The 22,193-nt window shown below is 41.9% G+C and overlaps 1 protein-coding gene across 3 annotated transcripts in view; it reads right to left on the bottom strand.

Moving 5' to 3' along the window:
- LOC131696671 (F-box only protein 34-like) overlaps positions 1 to 22,193 on the bottom strand; it is a 28,191-nt gene that overhangs the window by 4,466 nt on the left and 1,532 nt on the right. Inside the window, exons 1-2 of one of the 3 annotated variants that reach the window (XM_058986560.1) lie at positions 9,471 to 10,480; positions 7,376 to 7,585 (exon numbers count right to left, since the gene is read on the bottom strand). In XM_058986560.1, the coding sequence (XP_058842543.1) occupies positions 7,376 to 7,452 (77 nt within the window). In that variant the 5' untranslated portion in view covers positions 7,453 to 7,585; positions 9,471 to 10,480. Of the gene's footprint in view, positions 1 to 743; positions 870 to 7,375; positions 7,586 to 9,470; positions 10,481 to 22,193 lie in introns of those variants that run through there. The other 2 variants (XM_058986558.1, XM_058986561.1) reach the window with 2 other exon arrangements.

Consider the following 22,193-nt stretch of genomic DNA (forward strand, 5'->3'; position numbering starts at 1 on the left):
AAAAATATTTCACTTTGCCAAATATTTTTTGTCTTTTGTTCTCGCCGTGTCACTTTTAAGAAAACAATTTCTAGAAACCCATCATGAATGGTGGAACAGTTCTGCGCTTCCTGTCTCTCACTGCAATTAGACAGAATCTGTTTTTGGCCCAGGTCACAACGCCCAGAGGAACAGAGTGTGTTTAATCTTCCAGCTGTTACTAGGCATTTTCAACAGTTGCAGGTAAGCGTTTTTGCAACTGTAGTCATTGTTGCAAGTCCTGTAGTAGGGTATGGGAAGTCAAAATTGCCAAAGTTGAGCACAAAAGGTTGAAATTGAATAACCAACAAATTACTTTATATTAAAAAAAAAAAAAAAAAAAAAAGGGGCGCCTGCTGGCTGCTGAAACCCGATTCTGACGCACAGCACAACCCTTTATTACTTCACTAGGTGCCCCTCTTTTCTAATGCCAGCCCTAACAAACTGCACCAGTTTCTACCTGCCTTTTTTATTGTAATTCTTTTAAAGCTGCTGCAGTTTCAATGCCTCGAGGCACACAGCAATTCTAACAGTACCTGTGTCAATAGCATTACTCTTACACTTCACACCTCCAGCCTCGATCTGCACATGTAAACATCTCAACAGCTTGAGCACTAAAGCAACTAGAAGCCAGCCTACAAGGCTGGAACACATCTGAAGTGGGGAGACACCTGAACGCACATTACAGTACCATGAAAAACAAACCTGTACCCTAAAACACCCACCTTGAAAAACACTGGAGCGGCGCACATGGCCATGGTTGAAAAACAAACAGCAACTTTCACCGCAGCTGTTAGATAAATAGCCGGCCTCTCACCTTGCGGACAGCATGGAACCGAGCCACAGAAGCAGGGCCATTTATAAAACACAGACGCTACAACACAGCCCTGCTGATATCAGACGACTAGTCCACCTCCAACTTGGGAACATGCAGTAGCACCCATAAGGAATGCTATAGCCCCAACAGCAAGAGGTGCATATAAGGCATTGCCTTGTCAGTGGCTGCTGTGGGACAGAGGACAGTCACTGTGACCAAATTTGGGTTGGCATTCTTCAAGTGGTGGTGGGGCACATGCAACCCCCCCCCCCCCCCCGCCACACACAAGTTTGACTATCCATCCGGAAATAACATGTATTGCCAATAATGATCCGTCTTCTACAACCAAGGTTGTTTCTGATCTGCCTTTCCCCTTTAACCCCCCCGGAGACCCCTCTGGTATGACTTCTGACTGCCCTTACAAGCAGCCACACACACAGACTGCTCTTGATTGCCCTTCAGTTGACGCATGACTCTAAACAGCTGCCACTTCTATGAGATCTCCTGTTTGTTTACACCAGGCTGTCTTTGGCCTCTATGGGAACCAGCATGCAGGCTACCTCACCTCACTGAAGCAGCGAGGAATTGGAACACATTTATAAATGCTAAACAAACATTAAATCTTTAATACAGAAAGAATAGAATTTAAGGAATGAGTTCAACATTTTATGAATTTGTGGTATCAGTTAAATAACAAGTTTCATTTGTGGTATCAATTAAATAACAAGTTTCCCCTGAAAGACGGCAAGTCTTCAACAATGATCACGATTCTGAACAGAAGTGGGTCGTTGTGCCCCCCACCCACCCTCGCACTTCACTAAATGATAAAAAAAAAAATCACTGTATTAACTATTAAACCAAAGAGATTTGATAGCAAGTTATTAAGCTAGTTAAATTGTACTTAACCAGTAAAGCTTCCAGTAAAATGAAGCCTTAGTTTACACAAAATTGAATCCCTTGGTAAGACACCCTACAGGTGTTGGCAGATCAATACGAACCACAACCCGTCCTGCTAAAGTGTGAGGTACAGGCTCTGTAAAAAGTAGGGAGGCAGGGAACAAGTGGGTCTGTTAGGAATATGTTGCGTTTACTCTGCAGAGCAGGATCAGCTGCCCAGGGCTCTTTCTGTGTCCAAATAAAGAAAGGAGCACAGGCTCACAGATCTATTTGGTGTCTCGCACAGTACAGGCCAAAGAAAGAAAAAAAAAAGTATTCTCGATAGCCTGGGTGCAGAAATACACACAACAGCACTTCTCAAACCCTAACCCTTAAAAGTTGTGTCTGCGTCGATTATGCATTGCGCATTTAAACACTACCAACACCTTCTCTGTATCGAGAATTCATCTCCACTGGACTTCCTCTGTCAAAGTACTGCCCTTACAATTCCTCGCAGCTAAAAATTCCTGTTGTCAAAGCTGGCCATCTTGACACAGTCAAGGACACGCTGCCTGAAGACTGCACATGTGTCTGTAATGGAATAATGGAGATTTAATCAGCTAATGAAAATGACATTGAACAGCATGCTTTGTCCCAGCATGTTATTTTGATACATGCAACAAACTGTAGGAGGCAGAGTCATTATGATGGTACAATGTGTTTTACTTTTGTTCCCCGAGCTGCAGCTAAATTGCTAGCCTGTGAACAAAGCAACTTAAGTTTCACTGCACCCTGTCTTTAGAAATAACTTTAATAAATAATGAAATAGCTGAGCACGTCCCGTGGCACACTGCCTGAAAATACTTCATATTACATCAACACGGGACGGTAAACTGAACCTCTAACCCACGCAGGCAGCACTTACTTCAAAAGGAAACATTAAAAAAAATTAAAAATGACATTGAGAAAAGACTTCTAGGTGAATCGTTTGTGAAATAATTTTACAAGTTATAAATGTATTACTACATATTCTAGCACGGATTGTTTTTACAGTTCTGGATGAATTACCCCTACAGCATCACACTCGATACATGAAGAAACAAACTCACACTAACTCTTACATGCAGCTTGAGTTTCAATCTGCAGCGACTACAATATCAATCCAAAAGGAGTACAGTATCACTGTCACACAAATTCCAAGATCCGTGGATTCAAACTCAAGAAATGAGACCACACTAGAGGGCATGCAGACATCGACAGGATACAAGACTACCAAATCAAATCAGTCTAGGTTCCTTTGAGATTCATTTACAAGTAATCGAGACGCATGCATTAAAGACACTACGAAAGACTTCCAGTCAAAAGGGTTGTCAAAGAATTGTATGTTTCTTTTACTACATATTCTACCACCGACCCTGATTCAAACGAATCTTGTACTACCGTAACACTAGTGCTAATCAGGGTCTGTGGGAAAAAAACCTGGACTACAGTTCATGTTCAACCAAAGTAATAACTATCCTACAGAGGTTTCTAAAAAGCAGTTCCAGAAGAGTAATCTATACAATACAGGAAGCAATGAAGTAATCTTTCAGCTGTGCACCAAAATGACTTTCTACAGAAGAAACCCTAACTCCCAAAAAAACAGCCATTACCAGATTCAAAATAAACTAAAGCTAATTTATTCAGAAATTACATCTATTAATAAGGTTTTATTTGATAAAAACACCTTGCTGCTTTAAATACACTCATTTGTATTTCACCATTATACTCATTTCACCATTATAATTATACACAACTTCACACAGTTCACATATTTACCTAAATAAGTCCAACCAGTTCAGTTCAGAGTTGAACGAGTATTCTGCCTGGAGACACTGACTGTTGACAAGACGGAAAGGAAAAAAAAGGGAGGGAGACAAACCAGCGAAGTGTTCCTGGGATATCTTGTCCAGGACACCGCTCACGAGCATGTGCGTCTGTCTGAAGTTTTTATTCCTGCCTGCAAATCGCCGGGTCTGGACATGCCTCTACCAAACTCATTGGAGAGCTCAGTTAACATGCAGCAGCAAAAATCTGTAGCAGCGCTGAAAGCATTTGGGAGGAACGCTGTAAATCATTCTGCACACCGAGGAGCATGCATTTTCATCAAAGCCTTCACAAGGTGCTACTAAAGGGTACAGACCTCTCTTGGGAGCCCCAGGCTCGCTGTCAAAGATGCAAACAAGTTACTGCAGCTCAGTGCGCTCATTTGCAGTGCGATTTCTATATTAAACAATCCAACGGCATGCAGAGCATGCAATCCGACCGTCATATGGACCCTCACAATGGAGCAGTTCTACACCCACTCCAAAATCAGGGTATTTGTGGAGGGAGGACAAATGAGAAATGCCATTTTAAATTTAACTGAATTACCAAGGCATCAAAGTGAAAGAGTTGTGGCAGGTCTCGAGTAGTGATGCACACTGCAGTCCACAGCGATTAGATTGGTTTACTGAGATATTGCTGTCTAGACGGTTTGCCACTGGTATGCTAAACTATAATTTCATTGCCTTTCCAAACGGATTACAAGCCTTTACCCCCCAAACCCCCCACCTCACTTACAAATGAGCATTAATGTCTGGACGCAAGACAGCGTTCCATTTATAATACGACTTGACAGTGATGTGAAAGGGCAAGAATGTCGAGAGGTAGCGATGTCCTCTGCAATGTACTGTACGGCATGGCGTTCTCCTGCAGTGAAACGGACATGCTTCTTTTAATTCTGCTGCCTTAAAGCAGGGACGCTCTTGTTCTCAACTGCATTTACGTTACTTGCATTACTCTAATGAAGAGTTTATTTTGGGGTTGTGGCAGCCCCTCCTCATCTCGGTCACGAACGAGCAGCTGACAGTTCTGCTTCTAGAACCAGGAGCAATCAGTTTATCACCGCAACTCATTCTACAGTATCTGTTAAAACAACAAGTTTGGGCTTTTTGGCGTTGCCTTTTAACAGGATCAGTTGAAAACGCATATAAAATACATGACCTCAGAGACTGCTGCAGTTGAAAGGCCAAGAAAAAGGCTGACCTGCCCTGTAGGCAGGGTTGGGTCACTTCCTGTTTCTAAATTCCTTTAAAATCCATTCCCATTCCCTTTTAATCAATTCCAACACATCACTGATCAAAATTGCAATCAGCAGTATTCTGTTAAAGAGCTTCTCACACTGGCAACACATTTACTTCAATTGAAGTCACCGTTAGTCAATTAAACTGGCTTCAAATGAAAGCAGTTGCACAATCACAGCCATTATTAAAATGTCTCTAAAAATATCATTTCCAATTCCGTCGCAGGAACTGGAGCTGGGAATTGACTTTAAACAGGAATTTGCATTGAAAAACAGGCACGGACTCCAACCCTGGGCAGCTGACCGAAATAAAAGGGTAGGATAAATTAATAAGAGTAAAGCACTTCTCATATAGGGACCAGCACGTATTTTCCAATTTTACTAAAAGTAAATTTGTTGTATGGAGGGTGTCTAATTATTATTAGAAGTTATGTCAACACATGTTTGCACAAGATGAAAACTGAGCTGCTCAAACAGTGCAAAATGCTTTCTGTTTATGAGTCACCCTGCACACCACCCAGTATTAACGTATTATAAAATCACACAAACAGCTTGTACTCCTTACCTTCCATTAGATACAACCTGTCTGCATTGTGTGTTCTACGCCCGCTATCTATACACAAGACAAGATGTACTGGAATGCTGACAAATGCTTAACAGTGATTGGTTAATTTCTGATACACGATTTAACCCTTTAAGGACCGGGATCGTGTTAACCCGATCATACTGAAGTGGGCTTCTAGGACCGCAACTGTGTAAACACAATAAAAAATTTAAAACATTTTTGATGACTTGCAGGGCCACTATACTTTGCAGTACAGGCTTGAAACATATCAATGGATAGGGGAGGGACTGACGTTCACTTCCTGATAACTGTTTTTTTCGTGCGATGTCACTGAGGGGGGCACTTAGAGTCTAAAGGGCGGAGACATTTTACAGCAGCCCGACAGACAAAAGCAGAAACAAAACATCACAGGAACTGGTTTAGAGCTAATAAAAAAAAAATAAAAAAAAGTGTAAACACTGTAAATGTGACTTCATTATATTAGAACATTTATTCTGTCTCATGTGTTTTATATAATAGTTTACACAACATTTATAAATATCAAGAAACAAGTGGATATAAGCAGATACTATTTCATAAACTAAACGTATCAGGAACGTTTTTTTTCCTTATTACTGTAATGGAATGAATAACTTTTATTTCAATATTTATTTTGAGAAAAAAAAACCTGTCAATTATTGCTTATGAAAACCCTGAGAATAAACATGTATTACGTTATTGAAACTGTCTCATCATTTGCCCAAACATCAATATTTTTTTTTTTTTTTTTTTTTTTAAACAAAACTTTCAGGAAGTATTATAAAGTCCCTCGGGTCACAGAATAACGCATTTTTATACATGCGTCTCTAATCAGAAAACAGAATAAAAAACTTTTGTTTTGTATGTTTTCTGAAGAACTTTATAATGTTCCCCACAGTGTTCTAAAAAAAGGACACAATTTCCAAGATGCTACTGTAAAGAAATTGATTTTTAGTGAATTTATATAGAAGAGTCAACTACAGCCAAAAAACGCCTGGTCCTGGGGGAGCATCCCACTGAAAAGTGCTTGGTCCTGAAAGGGTTAAAACAAGAGGAAGAGAGAAATGTTGCGTTCAAGTGTTCAGAAATGTCACACCTGTGCAGTTCTGGGCACGTCCAGATTAACGTTCAGCGAGCTTCAAAAGGGTGAATTCAAATAAAATACCAGATTAACGACCTGGTCGATCGAATCACCCTGTGAATCGAGGAGCGCAGCGTAGTCGAGCTGAATGCTTACATTGGAAATGAATGGGTCCTTTCTGCATCTGCTGGTAAAAATCCAAATCTTCAGTTTTGCTAGTTTGAAAAACACAGTAGGATTCCTATCTTGCACGCTGTGAGTGGAAACCACAGGGACAATACTGCAGTCCAATGGGATACAATGGAGCTAGTGTCTAAAAAAAACTACATAAATAATAATAATAAATTTAAAACAGCTAATATTTCCTCTGGAAGTAATCCAACCCTAACTTGCAGTAATACTTCAGGCACTACAAACAGCAAGCACCCTTAACACCGATATCACAAAATGGCTAATCCCTTCAGGTCAGGCGAGTCGCAGCCCGGGCTGGGGGCCAAATCCTGACCTTTGACTTCTTGGCTGTGCTCCCACACACCGGGCTGCCGGTTCACAATCAGTGCAATGCTGTGCTATACTGACACATGTACATGCATGCTTAGACACAAGCCAGTGGACAACTGTTGGTATCTGGTTAATGTTTAATATTGTTTAATTGAAGCCTTTCCTTAAAAAGGCAATGTGTCATTAATAAGTTGTTGAATTTTATTCAGATCTGGTTGGATAAGCTCAGGGGTGGGGGGAAACAAGTCTGGTCATCCTTACTGTAGACCCTACTGTGTGAGCACCCATGGTATACATTCCTAGTGCATCCACTCAGATTAGGTAGTGACAGGGGCCAGCGAGCGCAGTTTGAATCTACAGGACAGGCGCTGCGCTCTCTCTACAGTTAACACTCACCGGCGCGCAGGGTGGAAGGTGCAGGATGCCGCAGGTTTCCGGGGTTCCCTGTAGAGGGCAGCTCTGCAGGAACTCATTATATTCACATTTCCACAAGGCACTCCGCTCCCTGCCTCCAGAGTGAAGATCCTCACAATCCTGCTGCCCGTTCCTCCTCCGATCAGCCCCAGCGGAAGCCGTCTTCTGCTTGTTCAAAAGAAGAAACTCCGACTTAATGGGAGGGGAAAAAAAAAATAAAAAATTTAATTAATAACCAATAAAGGTCTGATGAAGATTGGTGCTAAAATCAAAGCAGTGATCGAGATCACCGTGTCCAGCGAGACAAAGACACGTGGACACGATCAGCACATTAAGGATCCTTTTAATGAGAACCCTTAACGCACAGCACAAAACTAGACATGCATGCACTTATTGGCATGATTCAGTTTTATGAAAACTGCCAGTCCTGTAACCCAGGTATAATGTCCCAGGTAGACTGTCGAAGAGGCATCCCAATTGATCTCCTGTGAATACACAAATATGCGTTGATCTTATTCCCATTATCATGAAGTACAGTGCAGTACTCAAATGCCCCGAGTTTTCTTGTTAGTTCTGTAATTTGCATCCTCTATCAAGTCTTGCCGACGTCGTGCAAAATAAGCTGTCAGAGCACCTCAATAATCCTGACACAAAGGACTCTCCATCAGGGGCGCTTAATTCTGTTTTAAATCCGAAGTGTAAAAGTTTGAGAAATTAAACACATTTTTACGTTTTAACAAATGATTCGGAATGTTGGTAAAACCCTTCACAAGAAGCATTCCAATAGGAGTTAAAAATAGAGACTGCAATATCAATTCATCTGAGACTACAGTACATGTGTGCAACACCAACGTTATACAGTAAATAACATTAAAGTGCATTACTTACTAACGTGTACAAATAAGACAAACGTCTACATTTCCCATGTATGTGTGCAGAAACTGTTTAGTGTTTAAAAAAAAAAAGTTTCTCCTCAATTACAGTGGAAAAGAACATACTAAAAACCCAAGACTTTTTCCTACAGTCCAACAGTTTTATTTTTTTTTTATTCCCATTAACACCGCTATAAAACCTGGATTACTCCATATATTCCATGGGTGATTTAAAAACTACAAAACTGTACAGGTTTCTGCATTCCAAAAACCACAGAACCCTAAAATAAAAGTAATTACTTATAATAATGGTCCTATAATGATCTTTTCTTGCCAAATCAGCTATTCCAGAGCTTGTGTAAGCAGAGTGAAAAAAAGATATATATATAAAATACATACACACAATTAATTTTATTTATTTATATTTTTACTATTTTTTTAAATTTATTTATTTATTTATTTATTTTTACACACACACACTATAACAACAACCACTACAAGCTGCTAAACTTATTACAGCCTATTCTCAACTTCAAATTTCAACTCTTTACTGAACAGCGCAGCAACAGGTAATAAAGAGAGTCACAGACCCACACGAAAATAACACTTACTGCAGCTTTTTAAAATATTAACGTTTCTGGAAACACAACGCCAACTTTCCAACGGCAGTAAAAATATTGCATTACAGCTCTCTGGAGATACCCAGAACGCAAGCAAGTGTCCGGCAGCCTGAAGCAAACACTGATACTGTGTGCCGAAGAGCATTCATTCCCTCTCCCTCCCTGTTCATCTCTGCTCTCGGGAGAGAACAAGGCACTAGTTTGTTTTCAAAGCAGCATGTCAGCCATGAAGACAAGATAAGCCCAAACAAAAGCGGCTTTTGAAAGCGTGGTCGACAAAGTACGGAAAGGTTACTTTTCATCTACTCCCCTCATAAAAAAAAAAAAAAAAAAAAGAAACGCATTCTCTCTAGCGGATGCAAACATGCTCAGACAGCGTCAAGCTCGGGAGGAAAGGATGCCACGGCAGGGCAGAGACTACAACAGGATGAATAAAGAACTCCATAACTCTGGTTTAAAAAAAATAAAACAAGCCTAAAACTGCCGGTATCGGAGAACAACACTGTCTCTGCAGTACAACACACTGAAAAGGAAATTTATAAAAAATAAAAAAATAAATAGCCCAGATACTTTCTACATATTTACCATTAAGCTAAAAGCAGGTTGTCCAACTCTGTCAAGCTCATCCTTAGCTTGTCCATCACTCCCCCGCCTTCCTTAATGCATTCCAAATGGTATTCCCCGCTCCCCTTCGTGCATTCCGTGGCTTCACAGCACAGCACGCTTGTCTGTAGGTCCCAGCGCTTGTAATGAAACTGCAGGAGCAGTCTGCGATGCTGTACAAACACCCTGGGTGCTGCCCCAGCTCTGCAGACACTCAGGCAGGCTCCGCTTGTTTGCTGACAGACACATGCATGGCAAGAGAAAAAAAAACAGAAAGTCGCCAGCCAGTAGGCAGCGAGCATCTCCACATGCCTATATATGGCTCAGCTAATCAATACCTTTAGCTTGCTCTGTTGTCCCGGTCTAGTTTCCCCAGGATGTTGATTATAGTTCGGCGACTCCACCCACACTGAATAGCAAAAACAAATGTATTTGTGCAACTCAGCAACAGCAGCTAGGGGCTCAGCAAGCAGCAGCACTCAGACACAGTGACCAGGTCCTTCAAGACAAGAAGCCTTTCAAAGTTAAAAAGGTGCATTTTGTATGACAGTAGGGTAGAAGATCACTGCACACAGCAAGACAGGAGATTATCAAAGGGCTGTTTGGGAGTGCAAGGTTTTTAACCTACTCTTTAAATCAATGATTACACAGACTCATTATCATTGAATGACCAATTAATCTCCCCACCTCCATGCACGCATACTGGTTTGAAGGAGGTCAGATCTTTGGTAGGATCATATTGATGTAGCCATCAGTTAACTTAAATGGCCCATATTTAAAATTAAACTGGATTAAATAATGCATCTTTCTTTGTTTCCTGCAATTTGATTTACAAAACAAACCAACCTTCGTAAAAGTGGGCCAGGTTCCCACTGAAGCGATAACAATGCTTATCCATAGAGCAGTGGTTTTAAAATGAATGAGTATTATCAGCATTAACCATGCTTCCTGTATTGCACGGTAATATTTCATTTTAAAAGCATAAACACACAAGGTGCTCTAAACGGTTATCAGCTTACACAAGCGTACTGCACAGCACTGGTGGAGCAGAAAGAAACCGGGGAGAACACAATATATTTGCATGCCGGATAAACATGACCTACTGGAAACAGTCTGAAAACATCTACAAGCACATTTTGTTTTGCAATTGACCTTTATGTTGTGGGTGCTGTAAAAATGAATGTAACCCATGCTTAAAGGATACAGGGGTGGTAAATATTAACTTTAATAAACAAAAAATAAAAACCTGTTCATTCTTTTACTTAAACAAAAACGGCCACTTGAACCCGCTTGTGTTCGCTGTATGTGTGCGTTTGGTTGAAGTCTTTGTGTGTTCAAGTTCTAACTAATTCTTATCTATTTTTAGCCCTTGGATATGAAAGACAGCCATGCCCTAAATACACAGAATCGGTTTCTGTAAATCATGAAGTTACCAAAATAATGACATGCTAATCATTTTGCTGTCTTTTTTTCTCGCGTTACTTTACTGGAAAAGCAAACAAACACTCTGTCATGGATAACCAGGCCTTTTAAAGCACACCAGCTGAAACCGACAGACAGCCTTTTAAATTCCCCTGGGATTGCAAGAGCCTGTAAAACAGGACCTGTTGTACCTTCAGCTAATTACAGAACCCCTGGCTGGAAAACTGGCTAAAAACACACCAGTAACTACAACAGCAGGCAACACATCTCATTCATGTTGGGGGAATTTTTATTAAAAACTCTTTGAATGCTGGCAATTGACCACATAGGGTCTAGCTCTCAACAGCTTGCTAGAATTACCAGAGGATCCCCTGAAGGGCCAGAGAGACAATGAAAGGACCAGCCCCGCACCCGCTGGAGCTCCACGGGAAACCTCACCCCACACAAACTGCAGGGAGGAGCAGGTAGAAAATAAAACTCAAAGGCTGGTTGATGTGCACTGTGCAGGTTAATAACCAGCAACACCTTCCTGGGACGTCATGCTGGTATGCATCCTTGTGGAGCTCCCTCTAGTTAAAGAAACAAACCTCAGCAGAGACACATCAACCAATCACAGGAAGGGCCCAACTGAAAATGAGCATTTCACCTGGAGGGGTTACTGCAAATCCTTGAGAACAAGTGTGAAGGCTCAATGTATAACAGCATTTGACGGTATTGTGTAACCACATTTTTACTGTTTTAGCATCACTAAATTTCCTAAACCCTGCAGATGTCTGGACTTCAACTATGCTCATTTCAAAACTACCTCAGCCATGCTGTTCTGTGTACACTGCAGCCAAAAAAACACACAACAACCCACAGCACTCAAGGCATTGCAGGGGCTTCCCAAAACACAGTTGTTGAAACATGAACAGCTCAGTCCTGTTTAGACTTGAAAAAAAAAAAAAGGCCTGACTCTCCCAAAGACAGGCATCAAAAAGATTAAATTGGTTACCACCAACTTCAAAGCACTGAAGCAGATTGGGAAAAGAACAAAAACCTAGGACAAAAATCTCACTGCATAAAACCAGCCCAGTATAGTACCTCACATTTTACTCCAGGTGTCAGCAGTGATGGAATTTCTGTAGTGTAGGTCTGCTAAAACACACATTGGTGCATCAACATGGAAATCAGTTCAGAGAGAGGAGAGAGAGAGAGAGAGAGAGAGAGAGAGAGGAGAGAGAGAGAGAGAGAGAGAGAGAGAGAGAGAGAGAGAGAGAGAGAGAGAGGAGCGAGAGAGAGAGAGAGAGAGAGAGAGAGAGAGAGAGAGAGAGAGAGAGAGAGAGAGAGAGAGAGAGAGAGAGAGAGAGAGAGAGAGAGAGAGAGAGAGAGAGAGAGAGAGAGAGATCTTTGAAGGGATCATTGGCTGCAGGTTATTATCAGCGACGCATAAGGCCAACACGATAAGGCTTGTAAGTGCAAACAGGTCCCTGTTTGCACTTACAAACAACCCTTTGAAGGGTTGTTCCCTAGTGTGCTTGAAACCCCATATCCAGTCCAACTACACTGTTCAGGTTTTACCTAATCTATTTACCTCATTATAAATGCTGTACTCCACTTAAAAAAAAAAAATACATATGGCTTTTATCTTGTGTGTGGAGGAGCCCCCATGCCTGTAAAAGACCCAACTGTTTAAATTAGGAGACTTGTGCAAAACAAAAAGAAGGATATCTGTGAGAAAATGTCATTTTACTACCAAATGGTATCTTCCACACATGGTTTAAGAATTTAGCACCTGTGTGATAATCATCATTTGCATGAACTGCGACCAGGTAAAAAGCAGTTGTTGCTTCTAGCCGCACCTTCTGCCCTTGCGTTTGACACATCTGCTTAATACAATAAAGCAGCTCTGCCTTGACAGACAGCTAGGAGCAGCAGCAGCAGGGCAATGACCTCACCCCTTGTTTAACTCGGGCTATTCCATAGGAAAGAAATACAAAACACAGCTAAACGAACGGAAAGGGTCAAACCTCTCAAGTCAAACACAAAGCAAGGGAAACTTTGATCCAATACAATGACTATAGTATTAGTCACAACAATTAGGAGGGAGTTTTCAAAAACCAAATCTCCATTGAATCTTTGTATACATTTAGGATGCCAGCAAGTAATCCTTATACTAGTACGAACCCCATGATTTAGAAATCATCCTTCTGACAGAACTCTGTAAAGTCTGTAGTCACATTTTCTTCAGCCACTACAAGTTTCAGGTAATAGTCTGTACAACGGGTACATTGTATTGCTGAGTTGCTCTCTCTTAGAATATAAATAATGTAATGCTGTGGGGTTGTGAAATGCAGAAAGACAGCTTGAAAACATTGAGGGCTTGAGTTCCATTTAGTGGAAGTGAAAGGGTTAAGTGGAAGCAGCAACTGTGTATAAACATAAGGGCACTGAAACAGAAGCAGGATACAGCACAGGGAAGCAAAACATGAATGTTATTCTAGGGGAAAAATGATAACGAGGAGCAATAATGAAAGTTTAACACGAAGCAAACAAATATTATCACATTAAACCAATAATATATACATATATAAATACACACACACACGTAAGTCTAGGACTTGAGCAGGTCTACGTCATATACATTATTTACACACACTATACAATACAGACAGAATAAATACAGAAACTCCACGCCCACGTACACACCCCACCCAAGAACAAAGTACATGTTTACAGCCTAATCCCCAATTACTGCAAGAAAACAAATCCAGATTCTGTTTGACTTTCTGGAAGTAAGGAGCTGAAAGTCGCACTGGGGATGAGCTCGTTCCCCAAGTGCACTGAAGAATGCAAAGCAAGGCAAGGCAAGGCAAGGAACGGGACGCACGCACTGCACTGAAAATCCAGGCCAAATGATTGAAATAACCACAGCCCTCCTGGAACACTCATGCAGCATTCTGTTAATACGATGAACACAAGACAGCATGTTCACCTAAACAGAAATGCTGATTTCTGAGAATTTTCCACAGATCGAGCTCTGCATCTGCTTAGCAACGCAGTGCAATGAGGAACAGTGAGATTCTGCTCGCCTGGTCATTCTGTCGTTGGATTTGAATGAATGCAAGCAAGATTGCAAAATGAGTAACAGCAATAACCCTCCCTGCCTACCAAATTCAAAGGTGCTTTATTGGCATGACCATTATTTACAGTATTGCCAAAGCAATGTACACACAGTACATCATCTGAACATTAAATAGACAATAACACTGATGAGAATAATAATGATAATAATAATGGTAAACAAATATAAATAATAACCACGTTATTAATAATTTAACAATAACAACAATGAAATATAACAAGATTTGAAATAATGTAGAGTGCTCACTGTTTGTCCCTCAGGCTGTGACAGGCGGCTGTGTACTGGGCTACCAGTTGGACACAGCTGGACTCCTCTCCAAGGAGGATTGGGAGTTTTTGAGAGTCTGGCAGGTCTGGGAATGTTTTTCAGAGATTTTTTTTATTTGTGGGAAGAAAGTTTCCCTTATTTCTGTGTATTTTGTACACTGCAGTAGAAAGTGCATCTCTGTCTCTACTTGCTGGAGTTGACAGTGATGACACAGCCGGTCCTCTTTGGGCAGCCAGGTCTGCCTGTGTCGGCCTGTTTCTATGGCCAAGCTGTGCTCACTGAGCCTGTATTTGGTTAGGATCTGCCTCTGCTTGTTGTCTTTCACCCTGCTCAGGTATTCAGCCAGGGTGTAGTGTCTTTTTAGGGCCCGATAGCACTCTAATTTGCTTTGTGTTTTTGTGTGTGTCCCAATAGGTGAGGTAGTTTTGTTTGTGTTGTGTTATAATTTGGTTAACTGGAATTGTCTGTGTTGGAGCAGTGCTGTCCTGAGGCTGGTTGGTGTTAGTGTGTGTTAGTGCAGTGAGCTTCAGGACCAGCTGGCTGAGGGGACTCTTCTTTTGGCTCAGTTCTTGGTACTGCAGGGCTTTACTGTGGTAGGAGTTTGGGTTGCTTTGTTTTAGATGAAGCCAAAATTTAATTGCTCTTTTTTGTATTGAGATCAATAATGGATATTGACCTAGTTCTGCCCTGCACGCGTTGTTTGGTGTTTTTCTCTATTTGCAGGATGTTTTTGCAGAACTCTGCGTGCAGGGCTTCTATTGGGTGTTTATCCCATTTAGTGTAATCCTGCTCTGTGAGCGGACCCCACACTTCACTGCCATAGAGGGCAATGGGTTTGATAACACTTTCAAACATTTTGAGCCAAATCCTAATGGGGAGTTTTATATAAAGCTTTTTCTTTATGGAATAGAAAGCCCTGCGGGCCTTCTCTCTTAGTGCATTCACTGCCGGGTTAAAGCTACCTGATGCACTGATGTTTAGGCCCAGGTAGGTGTAGTGCATGCAGTGCTCTATTGTTGTGTGGTGTAGTGTGAAGATGTATCTACTTTCCTGATATCTGGGTTTTTTCTGAAATATCATGATTTTAGTTTTGTTCATGTTTACTGCCAGGGCCCAGGTCTGACAGTACTGCTCTAGCACTGACAGGCTCTGCTGCAGCCCCTGCTATGTGGGCGACAGCAGGACCAGATCATCTGCGTAGAGCAGGAATTTAATTGCAGTATCAAGCAGAGTGAGGCCAGGGGCTGCAGATTGCTCCAACACTGTGGCCAATTCATTGATGTAGATGTTGAACAGTGTTGGACTCAAACTGCACCCCTGTCTCACTCCACGCCCCTGTGAAAAGAATTGTGTTAGTTTATTGCCAATCTTTACACCACATTCATTTTCCGTATACATTGATTTAATTGTGTCATAGGTTTTACCTCCTACACCACTTTGGAGGAGTTTATAAAAAATAATCCTTTGTGCCAGATTGAATCAAAAGCCTTTTTGAAATCTATAAAAGCAAGCAAATAATTTATTTTTATTTTGGTTTACATGTTTGTCTATTATCTCTCTCCATCTATCACAGGGTGCCATTCACAATCCCAGGAGACAAAGTATCCCCCCCAGGGCAGATGCATTTACCCTCCACTGTTACACAACTCTTCAAATCCCATCAAGCCTAAGGGAAAGCTGCAGGAAGCCATGGCACTTCTAAAGACAGTAAGGAGAGGTGCTGTACATGCATGTACATACAATCACAGGGTTGGATCAGAGTGGAGGCTTGCTATAATGTAACTTGCATGTACTGAAGCTAGAATATAATAAATGTTCCTCAACTCCAAAAGACTGTACAAACTGGTATTTATTTAATTTAAATATAAATGGTATGGTGCTTGACTCTGCAGCTCCAATTGTGTGGATAATAAGCCCATTTAAAAAATTTAAATAAATAAATAAATAAATAAATAAATAAATATCACCTTTGGCTGTTTTTTTCTGGCTCGGAAATCAAATAATCCCCTCTTTAAAATGCAATCGGAAACCCATGATCTACACTTTCAGACAAACAACTGAAGGCTATTTAAAAACCATTTCCTTTTTATTGTTACACTAAATGACTATAAAATCAGATGAATGTCAGTCTGAACTTTCAGAGCCTGTCTTCAATAGAGGAGAGCAGGGAAGAGAAAACACACACACACACACACACACACACACACACACACACAGAGAGACACACACACACACACACACACACACACACACACACACACACACACACACACACACACACACAGAGAGACACACACACACACACACACACTCGCACACCGTTAAGATCAGCACAAAACAAGTTCTAGCTTCTCCCCCCAGGTCAGTGGGCTGCCTGGCTGACATCAAACCCGAAGAGTCAAGCTGGAGTGGAGTCTTCCAAACTACCCAGACTAAATAACCTTGTTCCAGTGTTATCTGTGCAGCCAGCTGCTAAACCACGCCTTTTTCTACTACTACACAAGACTCGTATTTAGCAAGCTGCGCAGAATAATGAAGCATAACTTATTTTTTATTACAGAAATCAATCAACGAGTGAAAGCCAAGCCAACTGGGTGGCTAATGTTCCTCAGACAAAAACCTCGGAGCCTCCTGTAAGAATATCTACTGGAAAATGTGATTCTGTTGTGCAAATAAAATAAGCTTTGCCATCTGTAATGCCTCTGGGAAAGTTCCAACACAGCTAAGGAAGTCTTTCCCTCCCACCTCTCCCAGCTCATATCCTCGGGGGATAGGTGAACGTGGCGAAAAGTCATTTACAGAAAGCACAGCCACTGCAAGAGGAGGACACCATGAAAAGCACAGACTGTCCTGCTTCTATCAACGTGAACGATAGAGGAGCAAGCCACCCTGTAATACCGGACAATGCCACAGGGCCACTGTACCGGACTTTACTGGCAACTCAGCTCTTGCCCCGGATATGGACTACATTGGCAGACACAATGGGGGGTCACTGTCCTGTACAGAATACAGTGCATGGCTGTATATGTGTGCCATGTCCTCTGAAAAGTAGCTGGAAACCAAATTTTTCATTTTCAGAGGAAATACTAAAAAAGCAAATCCTTTTAAGTACTTTCCATTGGACTGAAATTAAAAAAATGCTAAAATAGCTGGGCACCCAGCTGAAATACTTCAGATGTAACTAGGAATCACCTAAAGAACAGCTTCCTTTCAACGTAAAGAACCCATAACTGGATCATTATTTACAAGCAGGGAACTCGTTTCAAAGGGTTTTATTGCTTTGCATTCGACTGGCACTGGTGTTTAAAACGGCAAACCCCCGGCAAAGTGTTTTCCTGTTACATGCTTTTTCCAAAACTAGCCCTGCAGCCCTGTTTCAAATGCACTGTGCAGTATTAATTATGACCATTTGTTGCACACCTTCCCAATTCAACTAATCTACCAAAACACAACAAACTGAATGGACTAGTTTATATACAGGAAGCCATCTCAAGCAGTACCATAACATATTGTCTGCCAAAAAAAAAAAAGTATATATTATATATACACACACATTATATAATTAAAATCTATACCAACATTGAAATATCATTTTGCCCCCCTCTGCCCTCTTGCAATTTCTAGACTGTTTGTTTGACTAATAGTGTCAAACTAAATTTGCGTGCGCTCTGCATTTCTAATGCTGTAGTCGGGAGCCACAGTAAACTAGAGGCCATGCTACTTGTGTTCCACCTTAAAACGGGAATGCAAGCAGTAGTGGAATGGCATTATGAGCCAAATGACCACACATCCTGATGCTACAATAGCCAGTTTAAAAGGGCTGGATTTCTAAAAATAAGAGCACCATCCATGTAGGTTTCCAGCACCTCCCGGCTCGGGGTCAACAGGAAAATCCATGAACACGAAGGGGGTCCCCACCTTGGAAACAGGTTAGGAAAGACCACCGCCTTTGCACTGGCTAGAGTCTTCAGTATGAAAGAACTGTGGAAGGTTTTCCAGAACCAAGTCTCTAAAGCACAGTACAGTCAGTATGAACTGGGTGTAGCATTATGAGGTCACCATCTCTGGAAAAACAAGCAGCTTCACTACAGTACCCTGCTGAACGAGTTTACCTCTCAGGCAGACCGGCCGGCAGGCAGGCAGGCAGCCTTCAACACATTTTTGTGCTCACAATGCAGCTGTCACTTTTCACTACATTACTTAAAAATAAATAAACAGACTTCACACCAAATGCAAATTGTTTGTAAATATGGGAGAGCGCTAGAAAATGTACTCATGATGTGCCAAGCACAGTTCAGTGATTAATCCATGATGCTGAAAGTGCAGACAGAAGACAAGCTCGGTCATGGGTTAATAAGCAAATGCGATTAGTTTTTAACAGCTGGGGGGGGGGGGGGGGGGGGGGGCTGTACAGAGTGGAACCGGACACGTTGCAGACTCCCCCACAACTCTGCCTGTCAATCCAGGTTCCCTTTATTAATTCTTCTTTCACTCAGAGCAATGGGAAGAAACATTTCAAGGGGATTGCTCTAGTTTGCACAGACTTGCAGTCTCCTGCTTTGGAATGGGCAGTTTTTTTTTTTTTCTTTCAATCAACTGTCTCTCCCAAGCAGCTAATTAGTGTGTAAACAGCGCAAAGCCTGGACTGACTGTCACTCAGCTCCCCCGCCCCATCACAAAGTGCATTGAGCAGACTGCAAATTACATGCATATTCACTGTGCATGGAAAATATGATTGTCAGTAAAAAAAAGAAATGTGGGTCATGTGATTTAGTTCAAAAGTAAAATGGGATAAACAGCCTGACCTGCGATTACATGCAAATCTAAAATACCACAATGTTGTTGTCAGAGCCTAGAGGAACAAAAAGTGTTTGCAAGCAAGACATGAATCATGTGCAAATAACTGGACGATACTGCGATTAATCAAAAAGGGATTGGGCTACAAATTCAAATGCTGCTGCACACAAATCTCCTACCTCCAGTAACAGAGTTTCTTTTTTTTTTTTTTTTGGGGGGGGGGGGGGGGGGGTCTGCTTTGAAGCTGGAGGTGTAACCATTTGAAATTGACACACAAGTGACATCCTGGCTTCTTAAAACACCATTAACGATCAGCAGGAACGAGGGACAATGTTCACTTGTCGGATTGCGTCACATTTATCTGAATGCACCAAGGTCTATGTAATGAAACCCCCAGCTCCTCTTTCACTTCATTAGCACAGCATCCTGCCCACCCCACTCCCCTTTGTCCCGATGGAATGCAGATGAAACTGCGCATGTTCCTGGTTCCACCGATCACCTCGCTCTCCTCAGTTTCAGGTCATACACCGAGCCCAGTGAAGCTGCACTCCCAGCACAGGACGCTGCCGGAAAAGCTGCTCCCAGGGTCAGGTGAAAGCAGTCCCCCACCCCCTTGAACCCTGAGAAGACTTCGAGGTGCTCAGAGTTTCCAGGTGAGCGAGCTGCCCTTCAGTGCTGCAGAGATCACTGCCCTGTTTGTGAGCAGGTGCAAGCAAGAAGAACAACAGCTGCAGCAGATGTGGAAACAAAGCCCCTGTGCACGCCCTGGCTTGATACTGAACATCTACTGAATCATAATAGAAAAAGGAAAAAACTCCTGAATAGTCAAATTGCTGTACATCCACCGATACAGTATAAATTGCAGCCATTCCAGGTATTACCAGGCGCTTGATTAGCTACACTGTATAGGTAACAAGCTCAGGTGTGTGTGTTATTAAACTCATAATAAAACCAGGAATGGATCAAACTGCTATGCAATGGGAATTTCATTTTACATAATTCACTGATGCAGCAACCATTGTGATGGGAGATGAAATCGGTCACTCGTTCGTGATTTCTCACAATCAACTGAAAGTCTGTGTTTCACACAAAACGTATTTATATTCTCCCACCTAAACCAGTCTTACAGGCTGTGTTTAGTTATCGTCCTACCTTAAACACGGAACATAAAACACAAAAAAACAAAAGACAAAGGCAGCCCTCATATGAGAGGCAAACTCGAGTTTAAGCTCTTGCAGTATTTGGCTCTGGAATGCCTATTTCAAAAGTTACTGTTCAAACAGCACGGTTCTACAAAGCTTTACAGGTATTTTACCTCAACGTTTTTTCTCCAGCCAAGAGCAGAACACACACAAATACACCCAACAGTTTGGAAACAAGCCAAAACCCTTATTTCAACGATTTGACTGCTCTACTAAAAGGGTTATTTCATGAACAGCCAGTACGTACCAGCTAGAAGTGACGCCCACACCCTCCACTCCGTAGGAGGAACGAGCAAATATCTTTGTGACGACCTGTCCAACAGACAACGAGAAGTCTGTCTAAACCTGTCTCGGTACAAAAAGAGGGCATCTGGAGCCCCAGACAGCACAGACAGATAGATTTCAGTGCTGCTCTGGCCAACAGACAGGACTCAGTAAAGCCTTGGTTGTGCTTGGCTTGCTCTACACAGGTCACGATTCAGGCTGGGTTGGGTTGGGTAACTTGAAATGTTGGCATCAAGTCAAACATATTCCTGCACCGCCCCCCACCCCCCTCTCCATGGTCTATCTGAAAGAGACATATAATCACCTAAGGCTACGATATATTGCAGGTGTCCACCATTTCTGAATCAGCTACTAGCTAGATTGAACAAAATAGAGCAGGCATGGACAATTTCTTATTTGGATTCACATAACAATGACTACGGTATTAGCATGAAGGTCAACCAGACTGTTTAATAAATTCTTAAAGTGTCAAACTCTGATTAGTTAAACTGACCCAAAATTCTACACTGCAGCTGACCTCATCACTACAGGGAGACACAACTTGCAAGTCCATCTGTGTTGGCTCTTAACTTACCCCTTGAAGAGCAAACCACTTGAAATAACTGAAGCCCCCTGAACATATCAATCATGGGAAATGGGCTTGTAATACTCCCTTTATAAAACAGCATAACCCCGTCAAAAAAGAAACCTCATCCCTTACTGAACTGCTGGGAAGAGCAGCTGTTTGCTGTTTCACAACAGCTGTCTTAGCAGGCATTTTTTTGACAGAGTCACCATGGGGCATAAATTCGTCTGACTAGCAGCGAGCAGGTTGACTGAAGAGTGAAAACAGAAAACAGATAAGCGATGCAACCTGCAGGGGGGGTTACATGATAACGGGGTCATGACATCAGCTACAACCCCCCCCCCCCACCCCTCAAAACTGGTTTGAAGTAATACAGCAGACTAGTCTCAACACATCACCTTGCATTTGAAGTAGCTTGAATCCTCAGCTTCCCAAAGACTGTTCTAGATAGATGCTTGGTAGGATACTGGGATGGATGTGTGTTTGGTTGGATGGCACTTGCATTTGAAAGCTCAGTAGTTGTTGAAGTATATACGTGCTCTTGTCAGTTTGTGTTTTTAATTTCCTATCAAGCAGTCACTCATTGCCAGGTCATTGTCAATCCTGGGCGGGAGGGATTGGGGCAACCTCACAAAAGATACATGACGTCACATTCGCAAACAAACCAACACACAGGCAGGCAATCTGATGGTGAACACTCCTTTAAAAAAAAAAAAAGGAGCTCTTTAAAAATGGATAAGCAACCCACAGCCAGATCAACGGCAGCTTAAATATAAAGTTTGTATTTTATTATTTGTTTATTTAGCAGACGCCTTTATCCAAGGCGGCTTACAGAGACTCGGGTGTGTGAACTATGCATCAGCACAAGGAGGTTAAGTGACTTGCTCAGGGTCACACAATGAGTCAGTGGCTGAGGTGGGATTTGAACCGGGGACCTCCTGGTTACAAGCTCCTTTTCTTTAACCACTGGACCACACAGCCTCCTGTTTGTTTTTAGACAGGCAAAAACAGTTTTTTGTTTGTGTGTTTTATTGGACTGCTTT

Source organism: Acipenser ruthenus, chromosome 15 (assembly GCF_902713425.1).
Source record: "Acipenser ruthenus chromosome 15, fAciRut3.2 maternal haplotype, whole genome shotgun sequence".
Taxonomy (NCBI): Eukaryota; Metazoa; Chordata; class Actinopteri; order Acipenseriformes; family Acipenseridae; genus Acipenser; species Acipenser ruthenus.